Below are 14,464 nucleotides of genomic sequence, written 5' to 3' on the forward strand. Positions count from 1 at the left end.
AATTTGGTATTGCTGGGCGTTGTAAATGATACATTTTATATGTATCAATGTAAATTAAAAAAAACATCAGATAAATACTACATACTTAATTGTTGAATTATTTATTTAATCTATTTTCTATGTTTCATTAAAATTATTATGACTTTTTTTTTTAAATTTTCCTTCTAAATGATAATTTTTAATGAAGTAAATGTGTGGTGGTTGGTTGTATGCTGAGGTAAAAACACAAAATTTATAATGTAAAATTATATTATATTTAATTAAAGTGCAACAGTATAATAATAATAATAATAATAGAATCAATTGACAAGAATAATGAGAAAAAAAGACGATAATAAAAAATAAAAGCTTCAAATTTTTTCTCTTTATAACAATAATTGACATACCTTAATAATTTTTTGTATTTTCATTAAAACTATTAATCAATTAATAAAAATGCCATTTAGCTAATGGTAATAATAATAATAAATTAATTACAATAGTGAGAAGAAAAAAAAAATGAGAAATAAATGAAAAAAAATAAATAAACTACTGTGTATAAATATAACTAAATAAATAAATAAATAATTAATGTACAATGTATGTAAACTTGAATTACAAAAACAATGTATTTATAATGATAATAATAATAATAATAATAATAATAGTAATAACGATAATAATAAATAAAATATAAAAAAGTTTGTTTATACAAAAAATTTTAGTTTTATATTTTAAATTTATCTTTTTTACCTCTCTCTCTCAAAAAAAAAATATAAATATCAACTCACACCTGCGCACATACTACACTACAGAGACAGAGAGAGAGAGATTATTATTGATTGGTGTACATACATACATATTACATGCATACATGGTGCATATATCAACAAGTACAACTATTTATTAAATATAAATATTAACAACAAGCATTCATAATTTTGCTAAGAAACAAAAAAGGTATATAATTTTTATACATATACAAATATACAATAATGAATACTTTAAAGTCAATAATGTATTTGGGTATTCGAGGTTATCGTAGTAAACAACATGGTAAATCATATAAAGAAAATGCAAGTGCATTTAAAAATATTAAAGAAAACGAGTTATATTCACAAAATACAGATCAAGATTCAAATGATTATGATTTTGATAATGATTACGATAAAGATGAAGCTGATTTTACTGGTATTCACAAAAGTCATAAACAACTTGAACGGTAATTATTGCATGATTTATTTATTGATTTATTAATTAATTAAATGATAATAATAATAATTATTATAAAATAAATTTTTTAGAGAATCAAAATATGAATTGGAAAAATTAAAAATGAAAATGGTTAAATCAAAATACTTTGACAAAAAAGAGCCAAGTTTTTTAACTTGGTCAGAGAAAGAACAAATTCGATGTCTTCATGAGCAAGATGAAATTGAATGGTCACCAGATAGATTGGCTGAATGTTTTCCTGCATTACCACAGACAATTTTAAAAATATTAAAAACAAAGTGGAAACCAAATAACATAAATACAATAAACAAATATGATAAAAGTGTCATTGATAATTGGGAAAAATTTAAAAAAGGAGATCTTGCACTGGACCCAATGTTGGCACAACACTTAAATAAATTTAAAGACAGAAAAATTGATTTTGAAGCTTTACAATCTTTGGCACATAAATTTGTTAAAGATAAACCAGTATTTCCTCAGCCAAAAAATAAATTATTTATATCACTTTTACAAGATGATGATAATGATGATGATGCTGTTAAATTAAAAAAAATAAAATCAAATGATGATGATGATAATTTATTATATAAAATAACTGATGGTAATGCTAATAAAAATAATGAAACCATAATACAACAAAAAAAAAATAATATAATTACCAATAATAAAATAAAACAAGACCAACAGTATACGACATTTGATGAATTTTTAGAACATTCAATAGATAAATTATCTAAAACCAATACCAACAACAATGATATATCATTAGAAAATAAATTATTAATTGAAGAATATAAAAAAAAAATTGATTTAGTTGATTCATCAATAACATCAACAACATCAACAACTATGATAGACGACAATAATGTTGAATTACCATGTGAAAATGATGATGATGATGATGATGATGACAATTCAACATCAATTGCCATGTCAAATTTACATATTGATGAAAATTCACCGACAACTGGTATTATTGAAAGAAAAATAATTGAATCATCATCATCATCCAGTGAAGATGATTATCCACGTTTTATTAAAATACCCAAAGGTAAAGCCAAAGAAGGTGTTACTTTCAGAGTTCAAGATAAATATTATGATTGGGATGGTGAATTTTTGTACAGAGTACCTGTGTTAAAATCATAATAATAAATATAATTAATTTTAAATTTTAATATTTTTTTATTTTTTCACTCCACTCTTGGACAATTAAAAAAATACAATTATTATTTATATATATTTCATTTTCTATTAAAGCAAAGCACTCGATAAAGAAAAAAAAAATAAAATACATTTATTATGATAATGGACGGATCGTATGCTTGAAGAGCATTTTCGGCAATTTAAATAATAATTTTTATTCATTCAATAAGTATATTTATTTATTTGTTTAAGCAAAAATTTAAAAAAAAAACAAAAATTAATTTATTGATATTTTTTATCTTTATCATCTGTTTGAATGGCATCATCATTTAGTAACTCTTTACCCAAAGGTTTATTTTTATTTTTTTTATCATCATCATCATTGACATCAGCATCATCTTCATCTTCGTCTTTTTCATTATCTTCAAGTAAGCAATCCCAGTCATACATATCACCACCCTCTTTGACTCTTTTTAATTCTTTTTTTAACATTTCAAGACATTCACGACGTTCTTTCCATTTTTTTTCATCAATTGGAATTGCTTGATTATCTTGATTTTCTACAACGACATTTTCATCATTATCATCATCATCATTATCATTTGGTAAAGTGACTTGTTCAGCAGCTTCTTTTTCTTTTTTTTCACATTCCAATATATACTTTTCATAACTATCAACCTGCATATTATACATTTTAATAATAATATTTTAATAATAATCAAATATGAAATTTTCATGTACCTTGTCTTGGAGCATCTGTTGAATGTCATTTTGTTTTTTCAATTGTTTTGGTAGCCAAAAACAAGCTTGAATCAATCGCAAAAAAATCCATCCAACTCCGGCAAGTGCCAAATATGTTATTGCCGTAAAAACCATATTAACAAAATCGACTGACACTAGCTGATATTTCATTGTTGCAAGTATGAATTTTTTATATATATATCTAGACAATGCATAAAAGGTCATTTATATTATTGATTAAAAAAAAAATTTTTATTTTAACTTTTAAATATTTATTATTATTATTATTATTATTATTTATGTATTGTGTGATTATACAAGAGTTTTATCAGACAATCCATATTTGATGATACATTAGATATAATGAATAAATATTTTCATTGCAAAAAACATTAACAATATTAATAATAATAATAATAATATTATGCTTTTATAAGGAACAAAATCGATTGTGCTTGTTTTTTTTTTTATTACAAGTACATTATTTGGTTTGGTGCAAATAGTATGTTTTATTTTTTGACCCAAATAATTATATTGTGTCTTGAAATTTCAGCGTTTATTTTCTCACAACATTTATATACTCACCAAAAAAAAACATTTTGCATATATATACATAATTATTATTATTATCATCATCAGCAACAAACACAGGTACAAGAATAATATATAAAAAAATATAAAATTTATTATAATTAATAAAATTATAATAATAGGTATATATAAAATGAGCATAGAAAGTAATAGAAATTAAATTATATATTAAACGCACCTTGTATTATTTATTTATTTCAAAATGCTATTCTTTTTCTTCTTCTTCTATTATAATATTATGCTTTGATTTGATTAAAATGAATATTATTATCAAAACTAAATAGACAAATGAGAATTGCACTCTGCCAACTAACTCACTCACTCGCTGACTGACTGACTGACTGATCTGATGCTTGATGTTATTGTATAGACAACAACTATAATTCAACGACAAGACACTACTGACTCAGTAATTTTAATAATCGATATATGGATCAAATTTATGTATGGTATACATATAATAGTTGTATATTTACCTTGTATATTTTTTTTTTGTGATTGACTGCGGTCACCATAACGAGACCTCATTCATTTTAACAATAATAATAATAATTAAAAAAAAAAAAAAAAAAAAGACATTTGATATATTTATTTATTTATTTTATTTTTTCTCTTTTGTGATGTTGAGATAGATTGACAAGATATTTAAATAATAATAATAAAAATAAATGTTAAATAAAATGAAATGAAATATTATTTGACAAGGAATGCTTATATTTTACGTTGTTGTTGATGATGATGATGATGATGATGATCTGACGTAAAATAAAAGATAGGGTGTTGCTGAATTACGAGAATTTGGTGATAATTTATCAAGCAATTCATGTTCTTGTATTGCCTTGACAGCTTCATCATCACACTCAAGCCAAGTGCTTAAATTTTTACCACGTCGTATACTACAACATTCTAAACTTCTACATGCCATTTTTATAAGATGCTCTTTATTTTCATTAATGTTTGATTTACTTTTAAAGTATTTAAGTATACTTATACTTGATGATGTTGAATTATTATTTGAAGAAGTGGTGCTACTACTACTACTATTATTATTAGTATTATTATTATTATTATTCTGTGATAAATTTTGTTTTCCATGACAATCACGATCACATATTGCATACTCATTGTACATTGAATCATCTGGTACTTTGGTATAGGCAATATAATGACCAGCAGTCATTGTTGCACCTTGATGCATTATTATTGAATATAATTTGTAGACATGACGACAATTTTTTTGTCTATTGCCTGTTGATGTTGATGGTGTACAATTATTATTATTATTATTATTATTATTATTATTATTACTACTACTCGTGCTACTAGTGCTACTGCTGCTGCTACTACTGGTGGTGGCAGTAGTGGTAGTAGTATCATCATCATCATCATTTTTACTACAGTCTTCACAAAAACAGTCAAGTGTCAATGGAGTTGGCATATAATGATTTATTTTTTCCATTGATCTGTTAAATTAAAAAAATAAAAATAATATTATATAAATTAAAATAAAAAAATTTAAACTAAAATAATAATAATTACCCAGCGGCAGTTGAAAATCTTTTAAGTTGTAAGACAAGTAATCTTGGTAATGAAGGAAATGTAACAGCTCGACGAGCTTCATTGTATCTCAAACAACTTGCACACCAATATTTGTCTCTGCCACAAAGAAGTTCACTGGTAACAACTGAATTTCTGTACACTTCGGAACTATCAATTAATTTACCATTTTCATCTGTTGATTTAAAAAAAAAGAAAAAAAAAAAAAATTAATTTCAATTAATAATATTATAATTATAATGATAAATAATAAATTATATTTAATACCTTTTTCATTTGATTTACCAGTTTCAATTGGTACACAAATATCACAAAATGTTTCTTTACGTTCTGTAACATGTTCACATTCAAGACAAGTTGTACGTAATAAACTTACACCTTCAAAATCCTCAGAAATAAAACATTTTTTACTTTCAGGACGATGAAATAATATTCCAGCATTATTATTATTATTACTACTACTTGTCATAAAATCAGAATGACCATTTTCAAATGGTTTATTATTATAATTATTTTGTGTTATAGATGTTGTACTATTACCACGAACAATTGCATATTTTTTTAATTTTTTTTTACGTATATTTGATTTACTTGAAGTTGCATTATTTGCATTATCATATTGCATATCTAATAATCGTTCTATATTTACTCCACCACCATTAGCATTACTATTACTTTGACCAAATTCACTTTCTCTGTAACGTACTAATAATTGAAATGTTTCTCTAATATTATCCAATAAACATACTAATAATTCATGTGCATCTTGTTGTTGATTGCCTTCAAATATTGGATTAACATCTCTGAGTGCTTGTAGGAATGCATCTGGTTGATAGGGTTCATTGTGATCACTTGATTCTGATTCTCGAAGTGCTCTAAATAAATCATGAAGTTTTTCAGTAGCAACTTGTATTCTTGGTTTATTTATATCAACAATTCCTGATAAATCTTTATTACTCCAACTACGATTACCATTTGATGTTAATGATACATTTGTACGTCCCAAACTTGATGATTTTGACTATTAAATTATTAATTAATTTTATTATTATTTCATTTATTAGGTACTATTATTTTTCATTAATTTAATTTAATATATACCTTAAATTGTTGTTGATGTTGTTGTTTTTCATTTAAATTTGATAAATCAACAGCAAGATGATGAAGATTATGTAAAAATGACGGTGCAAAACGTAATGTATATATAACACTATTTAAAAAGCATGTATTACCAAGATTACAAAGTGTTGCTATTTTCAAATTGTCTGAACAATTACCAACTGTATCATATGGATTATTATCATGATTATGATTATGATTATGATTATGATGATGATGATGATGATGAAGATGATGGTGATGATGTTGATTACGATGTCCATTCAACATTTTGTTGTTGTTGTCGTCTAATAAAAAAAAAAAATTATATTTATTAATTAAATAAATTAAAATTAAAATAAAATAAACTTACTGTAATTAATTGTATTTAGACCTTCGTAAAAGCCCCCTCGTATAGAGGAGTGAGGGGGCTGCTGTAAATTATTTCTGGCAATATTATGATGTTGACGTCCTTGTATTGATGACAAACGAAATTTTTTTCTTGGTGGAGCGGAACGCTCATCCACTTCTTCTTCTGCTTCTAATACTGTCATTTTCCACTAACCTTAAATTTATAATAAATAAATAAATAAATAAATAAATAAAGCATGTACATATATGTATTACCAGGTGATGATGACATCAGCAATGCATTTTGTAACAAAAAAAAATGAGAAAAATGAAAAGAATGTATTTCAAGATATTTATTGGACTGTCATTAATATTAATATCTAATGACAAACAATAATATTAAAATATATTTTGTATAATATTCTGACTGACTATGTGTATGTGTTTTTTTTTTTTTTTTTTTTTTTTTTTTTCTCAAATATATTTATTTAGCAATAAATTATATAATAATAAATAAAAATACACGTGTGTTGTCATTATTATTATTATTATTATTATTATTTTAAATAAATAAATAAATACATACCTATTATTGGGTAAAGAAGTCATGGAATAAATCAAATTTACGAGTATGTAGCGTCACTTGTATAAAACAAATTGCGCAACTAATTCAATATGTATGTAAAAGCACCATTAACAAATGATAATTTAATGTTTAATTTTATTGTCTTTAAATTGATCAAGTTTTCAACAATTGACTTAATATTATGTCAAAATCACTCTCTCACTAATAAGTTGAATGCAACTTTTTTTTTATTGAGCCAGGCGTCTTTTTTGTATTTAATTTTTTAAAAAAATGTTATGGGTATGGGTAAAATGTACCTGTAGGAGGAGGTACCTAATACCTATTGACCTCACTCTTTCTCTTTTTATACCTATAGGTATATATCTTTCTCTCTCTCTCTCTTTTTCCTACAAGATTAAATAAAATCAAGTAAATATACTTAATAAAATGTAATCAAATAAATAGTAGTAAATCTACAAACAAACAGCATTCACAATACATGATATGTAATTTGTATCACTGTGTATAAAATAATAATAATAATAATAATAATAATAATGATAATAAGTGTATGTATATGTATATATGTATGTAGTTGTAATATGTAATTAATATAGTAGATTACTACAACATAGCATCACTGTAATCATTATACATTTGTATAATGTATACTATTATTATTATATCATTATATAACTTTTTTACATCATAATTAATAAATATGTTAATTATATATTGTTTATATGTCACCTGTGTATTTTTTTTTCTCAATATAAATTTTAAAATTATAGTATAGTTATGTATGTAAATATGTATTTATATGATTAATCATGATTATTTAATTTTTAAATATATGTTTAATTATATTATATATAGCTAATAATATATAATATAAAAAATACATATATAAGTATAAATATATATAATATAAATAACTTGTTAAATTATTGCATATGTCACTAGTATCAATATAAATAAAAATACAATGTATGTATGTACTTATGTATGTACTGATTTCACTGATTTTTTTTTAATTTTTAAAAATAAGCTAAAATTATATAGGTATACCTATAATAAATAAATAAATAATACATACCTATAGTAAATAATAAATATCAGTAAATATGCAATTATAATGAAAATAAATGTGTGAAAGTCAATTTACAAATTGTGATAAATACCTATATTTTGTTTTCACATAAGGCTGCGTTCCGAAACTTTAGAGTTTTTTTTTTTTGCTCTCTTTCTCTCTGTTTCTCTCTCTCTCAAGTCGGCCATTTTCAAGATATTTAAACGCATCCTAAATAGCGACAATAATAATAAAATTAACACATGAAAACTCATCTTCGAGTAAATGATAACCAAGCATTTCTTTTTATTATAAATAAATAAATTTGATAATATACAACATGAATACTCTTGTATGGAAAATTTCAAACAGGTAAAGTTTATTTTATCAATATTTTTTATTATACCTACTTAATATACCTACCTAATATATTTTTTATTTTAAATAAAAGTATTGGAGTACAAAGACGAATTTTAACAAATTTACAAACATCATGTGCCATCACCACCACCACTAGTTTTTCAACAACAACAACAACAAATAATATTGATGATATTAAAATACCATTGAGAAAAGAACGTGGACCAACTGATGTATTATGTGCACTTGAAAAAACAATTGTACGTGATCCAACAGCACCAAAATACAAATATCATGATGATCCATATTTAATACCATATTCAAATTCTCAAAAACGTACATTTGCATTATCACAAGAATCTGGACGTAAAACAGCAATGTGGATACGTCAAGAACACAGTTATTTATTTAATCATCGTATTGCTGATCCAGTTATCAATGAATATTTACCAAAAGCAATATATGACAATAAAGATGATGTATCAGAAGATGTATTAAAAAAAGTCATAGAAAATGGTCATGTAAATGATGCCTTAAATATATATAAATTACTTGATGATAATGATAATAAAACAACAATATCAATTGATACAAAACAATCATTATTTGAATTATTATGTTATTATAATAGTCAAGATGACTTGTGTGATAATGAAAATCTTTATGAAGAAAAATGGTTTACACAATCGGAAAATGATAAATTTAAAAAGTGGAATAATTGTGATGTTACTGAAAAATTATTTGCTTTTTTAACAAATGATGAAAATTTTAATAATGATAAAAAAATAATTGATAAAGCATACAATACAATGATTTGTGCAACAGCAAAATATAATAAATTTGAAAAATCATTTGGTTTATTTGAACAAGCAATAAATAATAATATTAATTTATCAATATTAACATATAATTCAATAATATCAATAATACCATCATTAAAAGATGGAATAAATGAAAAAAAATCATTACTCATTGATATACTTGAAAGAATAAATAAATGTGGTATTAAACCAACAATTGGTACATTAAATTCATCATTAAAAGTTGCAACAACATTGAGTAATCATGCTGTCGCTAAAGAATTATGTTGTTCATTATTTAGTGAATTTAATAATATTAATATTGAGCCATCATTAGCATCATATAATTATGCATTACAAATATATTATAGAAATGGTGCAACACCAAGTTTATTACTTGATGAAATTATTCATAAACTTGAATTAAATAATGATAAAAATATAAAGCTACAAATAAAAGATAAATCAGATATTTATTTTTTTGTAACAGCAATGAATATTGCATGTAATACATTAAATAATTCAATACTTGGTGATCGTATACATAAATTATTACTTGATCATGAAAATTATAATTTTATTGGTGATGCACTTAAAGAAAATGTATATTATCGTAATTACTTTTCATTACAAATTAAAAATAAAAAAATTGATGAATTTATTTCAAGCTATTATGATTTATTGGTACCACATATTTATACACCAGAACCAAGTGTTATGGATGAAATATTAAATTCAATAAATTCCAATGATCCTGATACAAGTCGTAAATTATTACCAACAATTTGGTCACATATTGTATTATTTGAACAACTTGAACGTAAAAATTTAGTTGAAAAAGCATTAAATACAATGGTTAATCATTGTAAACCATTAAAAAATGATGATACAACAAATGAAATATTTGGTGAAGCTGGATGGACAGTATGGAATTATGTTAATGTAAGTATTATTATTTATGAATAATTCCTATTATAAAAAGAAGAACTGTAATGCCGGTTCTTCGTTCTGTGATTGGTTGTCTCTCGGGTCCCTAGCTTAATATTCTTTCTCTCTCGCTCATTATTTTAATTAATAAAATAAATTTATTATTTTGTTTCTTCGTCTGTCTTTTTTCAATTTTTTTTTTTTGTTAACTTTATGAATATTGTAGTTGTCAACGGTTGCTGTGGGGTCAAACATTCGATATCTCTTTTTTTTAAATAAACTAAATAAAATAAACTCATTATTCTGTTTCTTCATCTATTTTTTTTTTTATCATGCATAAGTTCTAGAAAAATTTTCTAGGATACTTATTAGAAGCGTCTTAATTTATAATATTTTGTACCGTAATTGTTTTAATTTTTATCTCAAAATTAAAGGGTGGAGAAAGGGTTAAAAATCTACTTTTTTTTTAGATGTCTTAGGGGGAAAAAACAGAACAAACGCAGAATAATTTGTACTAATTTATACCACCAAGCCCGAAATATATTTCGATGTTTTTTTTCAAGATCAAGTTGTGCTTTAATTTGTACCATTAAATTTAAAATAAAAAAAAAGTTATTTAAAAATATTCATTTTTGGAAGCAGTATAGAAATAGTTTGGAGTAAATATTTTTTCTTTGTTGTTTTTTTTTTCAAGGTACGAATTTCGAGATTGGTGCTGGAAACATGCGTTGATTATTAAAGCAGATATGTAATTGATAATTAACATTTCGGAGTAAATAATTTTTTTTTTTGTTGTTATTTTGCAGGTACAAATTTCGGGCTTTAAAATTAGTACAAATTATTCTGCGTTTGTAATTATTCCCCTCCCTTCCCTAAGTCATCTCAAAAAAAGTAGATTTTTAACCCCTTCTCCACCCTTTATCTTTGAGATAAAAATTAAAACAATTACGGTACAAATTAAGACGCTTCTAATAAGTATCCTAGAAAATTTTTCTAGGACTTATGCAGGCTAGGTTCACGCACCCCTGTTTTTTATCTTTTTTTTTAAATCGAAAAGGCTGAGAGACGCGCCGTAGGCGCGTCAAGGTTGACTAGTATAAAAAATTTAAAAAAAAAACTATTTATTTATTTTTTTTTTTTTTAGACACAAAAACAACGTAGAATGCAAAATATGAATTGGACTGGTATAATACTTGGTGATATTGCTGTTTTATGTTTACGTGCTAATAAATATGATAGATGTTCACTCATTATATCATATTTATTAAATGAACAAAATCAAATTATTGGTACTCTACATGTCAATCAAATAAATGAAATTTTTGATGAATGTATATTAAATTGTCAAATAACATCTGCATTGGTATGTATTGTATTTTTATATACCTATAGCTATCTAACATATTATTATTAATTTATTATTAATTTATTTAGGATTTAATCAAGTATTGTGTTGATACTGGTTTTGAGGATAACATTTCCTCAATGGCTCATAAAATTCATCATAATTTACCACTAGCAAATCATGAAAAAAAACGTCTTGAAAGTATTGTTGGTCCAAAATTTGTATTTAATGTTGCTGAATCAAATAAATAAATAAATAAATAATAAACATTTGTAAAGTTGTTTGTTCAACTAAAGTTAAGTATGTATGATGATATTAAATGTCCATGTGTATGTGTTTAATAAAAACTAAATTGAACATAAATATACATTAGATGCATGTAGTTTGTTTTATATTAATGTATAATAATGCCCTTGTCCTCACTTGCTCAAGAAAAGAGACACACAAAAGAATTATGAATTAAATTGTTGATGTCATTTGAGGGACCAACTCTTTATACATTTATTCATTTATTCATTTATCCATCATCATCATCATCATCATCATCATCATCATCATCATATCTTATCTATTTATCCACGTATTTTCATCTTATTATATATATATATATATACATTGTAGTAAAATACTTATTTCCTGTCATCGTATCAGTAGCAATAAAACGCCACAACGAAAATATCAGTATATGCTCAATACATATAGTCATCACTTGTAAAAATAAATAAATAAATAAATATTATGGATGAAACACGGGTTGTTCATAATAAAAAACTTGAATTGGAATATATACGTTATTTATTTGAGCAACAAGTTGAAAAAGATAAAAGTTATGAAAAAATTGAAATAATTGGTATTGATGAAGAACCTGGTTCAGGACGTGGTGATAATTATACATCAATGTTATATAGACTTGGTATTAATGGTCGTAAGTGTTGTGATGGAAAATGGATACCATGGCATACATCAATTATTTATAAAGTTTTACCAGAATCAAAAGCACGACGTGAGGCATTTAAAAGTGAATTATTATTTCGTAATGAAGTTGCATTTTATAATCATGTATGGCCAGTTCTTGAAAAATTACAAAATATTAATAATAATAATAATAATAATAATAATAATAATATAATATTTAATGGTATTCCAAAAATTTATGTTGCTAAATCTGATTTAATTGTTATGGAAGATCTTCGTGAAAAAGGATATATTATGGCTGATCGTAGAAAAGGTCTTGAGCTTGATAAATTAAAACTTGTATTAAAAGCACTTGCTGGTTTTCATGCTCTAAGTTTAACACTTGCTGATACAAGGTTTGTATTATTTATTTATTTATTTTTTCATTTATTAATACAATAATTTAATTTAATTTAATTTAATTTAATTTAATTTAATTATCAAGACCAGATATATTTAATAAATTGGCTGATGAAAATAATAGTCAAGGAATACGTGAAACATTATTTCGTATTGAAAATGAAGAATGGTATCGTAATTATTATCGTGTTGCTGCTAAAAATGCTATAAATATGGTAACAGAAACATTATCAGCCAGTCAAATATATCAACAAGATATTATTGATAAATTACAAAAATTTCTTCATGAAGATGTTTTTTTTCGTACAATGTGTGAATTGGCATCAACAAGAGGTTCATTAACTGTATTTTGTCATGGTGATTGTTGGACAAATAATTTTTTATTTTCATCAAATAAATCAATAAATGAAAATGATGAAAATAACAAAAAACAACAAGTATGTATTTTTTTTAAATTTATAATAATTGATAATAAAAAATATTTTATATTATTTAGGCTGTTTATCTTGTTGATTTTCAATTAATGCGTGTGGGATCAGTGGCACTTGATCTGACTAATTTATTATATTGCTGCACATCAAGACAAGTTAGAAAAAATCACATGACATCACTTTTACTTTATTATCATTCTCATTTAATGGATGCATTGAAAATACTTAATCCAAATAATACATCAAGAGATTCTTCAACAACTTGGCAACTGTAAGTTTAAACATCATATTTATTTATTCAGTATAATTTAATTGTTTTTTTTTTTTTTTTTCTTATTTTTTCAAGTTTAAATGACGAAATACGTAAATGTGGACGTTTTGGATTAGGCATAGCTCTTGATATATTACCATGTAGCACATGTGACAGTGATAATGCACCAGATTTGTATGAAAATGCTTCATCAAGTGGTGGTGGTGGTGGTGATGCTATTACAGATAGCAATGAAGAAAATAAAAATACTGATGCACCACTACCTATAATTGGTGGTATTGAGTGTGCCAAAATGATGACCGATCTTGTTCTCGAATTAATTCACAATAATGCCCTTTGATGCTATATTATCATACATAATAATAGTAGTAATAGTAATAATAATAATAATAAAATAATATTCAAGTACGTATTATCAATTTATTAATATTTAAGTATATTGTTTATGATGGAAAAAATTAATAACTCAATCAACAACAACAATTGACATTATTATTTTAAATAGCTTGTTTTTAATTTAGACAAAAGTTAAATATTAAACAATTGTTTTATTTTTAAATGATTATATAGTTTACAAGCTTCTTAATTCTATTATTATTATTTTTTGTTTTTGTTTTTTTTTTTAATTATTAATAATATTATAATATATGTTGTCATTATTTAAAAAAAAAAATAAAAATTGATTGGCA

At 23.9% G+C, this 14,464-nt stretch overlaps 5 protein-coding genes across 12 annotated transcripts; 3 read left to right on the forward strand and 2 right to left on the reverse strand.

The window, feature by feature from the left end:
• Positions 1–214: 214 nt before the first annotated feature.
• On the forward strand, positions 215–2,387 carry LOC122850276 (putative neugrin-like protein DDB_G0288135). 2 transcript variants are annotated; one of them, XM_044149421.1, is made up of 3 exons: positions 772–939; positions 1,015–1,201; positions 1,284–2,387. In XM_044149421.1, exon 3 carries the CDS (start codon positions 1,315–1,317, stop codon positions 2,356–2,358), a length of 1,044 nt encoding a protein of 347 aa, XP_044005356.1. In that variant the 5' UTR covers positions 772–939; positions 1,015–1,201; positions 1,284–1,314; the 3' UTR covers positions 2,359–2,387. The 2 variants fall into 2 exon arrangements, with proteins under 2 accessions (XP_044005355.1, XP_044005356.1); XM_044149420.1 differs by having other exon boundaries at positions 215–1,201.
• On the reverse strand, positions 2,371–4,034 carry LOC122850296 (probable ATP-dependent RNA helicase ddx56). Of its 3 annotated transcripts, none has more exons than XM_044149457.1 (3): positions 3,866–4,034; positions 3,097–3,255; positions 2,371–3,033 (listed from the first exon to the last, which is right to left on the reverse strand). In XM_044149457.1, the coding sequence occupies exons 2-3, from the start codon at positions 3,229–3,231 to the stop codon at positions 2,638–2,640; spliced, it is 531 nt and encodes a 176-aa protein (XP_044005392.1). In that variant the 5' UTR covers positions 3,232–3,255; positions 3,866–4,034; the 3' UTR covers positions 2,371–2,637. The 3 variants fall into 3 exon arrangements, with proteins under 3 accessions (XP_044005392.1, XP_044005389.1, XP_044005390.1); XM_044149455.1 differs by having other exon boundaries at positions 2,527–3,033; positions 3,097–3,298; positions 3,866–4,013; XM_044149454.1 differs by lacking the exon at positions 3,866–4,034 and having other exon boundaries at positions 2,375–3,033; positions 3,097–3,345.
• Positions 4,035–4,272: 238 nt separating this feature from the next.
• Positions 4,273–8,503, reverse strand: LOC122850245 (ubiquitin carboxyl-terminal hydrolase 1-like). Of its 5 annotated transcripts, none has more exons than XM_044149365.1 (7): positions 8,440–8,503; positions 7,280–7,665; positions 6,716–6,907; positions 6,346–6,650; positions 5,512–6,265; positions 5,227–5,419; positions 4,278–5,150 (listed from the first exon to the last, which is right to left on the reverse strand). In XM_044149365.1, the coding sequence occupies exons 3-7, from the start codon at positions 6,894–6,896 to the stop codon at positions 4,406–4,408; spliced, it is 2,178 nt and encodes a 725-aa protein (XP_044005300.1). In that variant the 5' UTR covers positions 6,897–6,907; positions 7,280–7,665; positions 8,440–8,503; the 3' UTR covers positions 4,278–4,405. The 5 variants fall into 5 exon arrangements, with proteins under 5 accessions (XP_044005298.1, XP_044005302.1, XP_044005300.1 ...); XM_044149364.1 differs by having other exon boundaries at positions 8,355–8,467; XM_044149363.1 differs by lacking the exon at positions 7,280–7,665 and having other exon boundaries at positions 4,273–5,150; positions 8,355–8,466.
• A 57-nt stretch (positions 8,504–8,560) lies between these two features.
• LOC122850250 (protein PTCD3 homolog, mitochondrial) lies at positions 8,561–12,124 on the forward strand. Its single transcript, XM_044149375.1, has 4 exons — positions 8,561–8,699; positions 8,779–10,429; positions 11,559–11,777; positions 11,849–12,124. Exons 1-4 carry the CDS (start codon positions 8,668–8,670, stop codon positions 12,008–12,010), a joined length of 2,064 nt encoding a protein of 687 aa, XP_044005310.1. The 5' UTR covers positions 8,561–8,667; the 3' UTR covers positions 12,011–12,124.
• Positions 12,125–12,267: 143 nt separating this feature from the next.
• On the forward strand, positions 12,268–14,131 carry LOC122850271. The gene is made up of 4 exons (XM_044149405.1): positions 12,268–13,069; positions 13,159–13,510; positions 13,570–13,775; positions 13,851–14,131. The coding sequence occupies exons 1-4, from the start codon at positions 12,498–12,500 to the stop codon at positions 14,113–14,115; spliced, it is 1,395 nt and encodes a 464-aa protein (XP_044005340.1). The 5' UTR covers positions 12,268–12,497; the 3' UTR covers positions 14,116–14,131.
• The last annotated feature ends 333 nt before the right edge of the window (positions 14,132–14,464 follow it).

The sequence above is a fragment of the Aphidius gifuensis genome, linkage group LG2, assembly GCF_014905175.1.
Source record: "Aphidius gifuensis isolate YNYX2018 linkage group LG2, ASM1490517v1, whole genome shotgun sequence".
Taxonomy (NCBI): domain Eukaryota; kingdom Metazoa; phylum Arthropoda; class Insecta; order Hymenoptera; family Braconidae; genus Aphidius; species Aphidius gifuensis.

Coding starts and splice junctions, on each gene's coding strand:
- LOC122850245 (XM_044149363.1), bottom strand. CDS start 6,896: ATGACAGTATTAGAAGCAGAAGAAGAAGTGGATGAGCGTTCCGCTCCA. Junction 6,266..6,345: donor AACATCAACAACAATTTAAG/GTATATATTAAA, acceptor ATAATTTAATAG/TCAAAATCATCAAGTTTGGG. Junction 5,151..5,226: donor AGATTTTCAACTGCCGCTGG/GTAATTATTATT, acceptor TTAATTTAACAG/ATCAATGGAAAAAATAAATC.
- LOC122850276 (XM_044149420.1), top strand. CDS start 975: ATGAATACTTTAAAGTCAATAATGTATTTGGGTATTCGAGGTTATCGT. Junction 1,202..1,283: donor AGTCATAAACAACTTGAACG/GTAATTATTGCA, acceptor TAAATTTTTTAG/AGAATCAAAATATGAATTGG.
- LOC122850250 (XM_044149375.1), top strand. CDS start 8,668: ATGAATACTCTTGTATGGAAAATTTCAAACAG. Junction 10,430..11,558: donor CAGTATGGAATTATGTTAAT/GTAAGTATTATT, acceptor TTTTTTTTTTAG/ACACAAAAACAACGTAGAAT. Junction 11,778..11,848: donor GTCAAATAACATCTGCATTG/GTATGTATTGTA, acceptor TAATTTATTTAG/GATTTAATCAAGTATTGTGT.
- LOC122850271 (XM_044149405.1), top strand. CDS start 12,498: ATGGATGAAACACGGGTTGTTCATAATAAAAAACTTGAATTGGAATAT. Junction 13,070..13,158: donor TTAACACTTGCTGATACAAG/GTTTGTATTATT, acceptor TTAATTATCAAG/ACCAGATATATTTAATAAAT. Junction 13,776..13,850: donor TCTTCAACAACTTGGCAACT/GTAAGTTTAAAC, acceptor TATTTTTTCAAG/TTTAAATGACGAAATACGTA.
- LOC122850296 (XM_044149454.1), bottom strand. CDS start 3,321: ATGACCTTTTATGCATTGTCTAGATATATATATAAAAAATTCATACTT. Junction 3,034..3,096: donor AACAGATGCTCCAAGACAAG/GTACATGAAAAT, acceptor TATAATATGCAG/GTTGATAGTTATGAAAAGTA.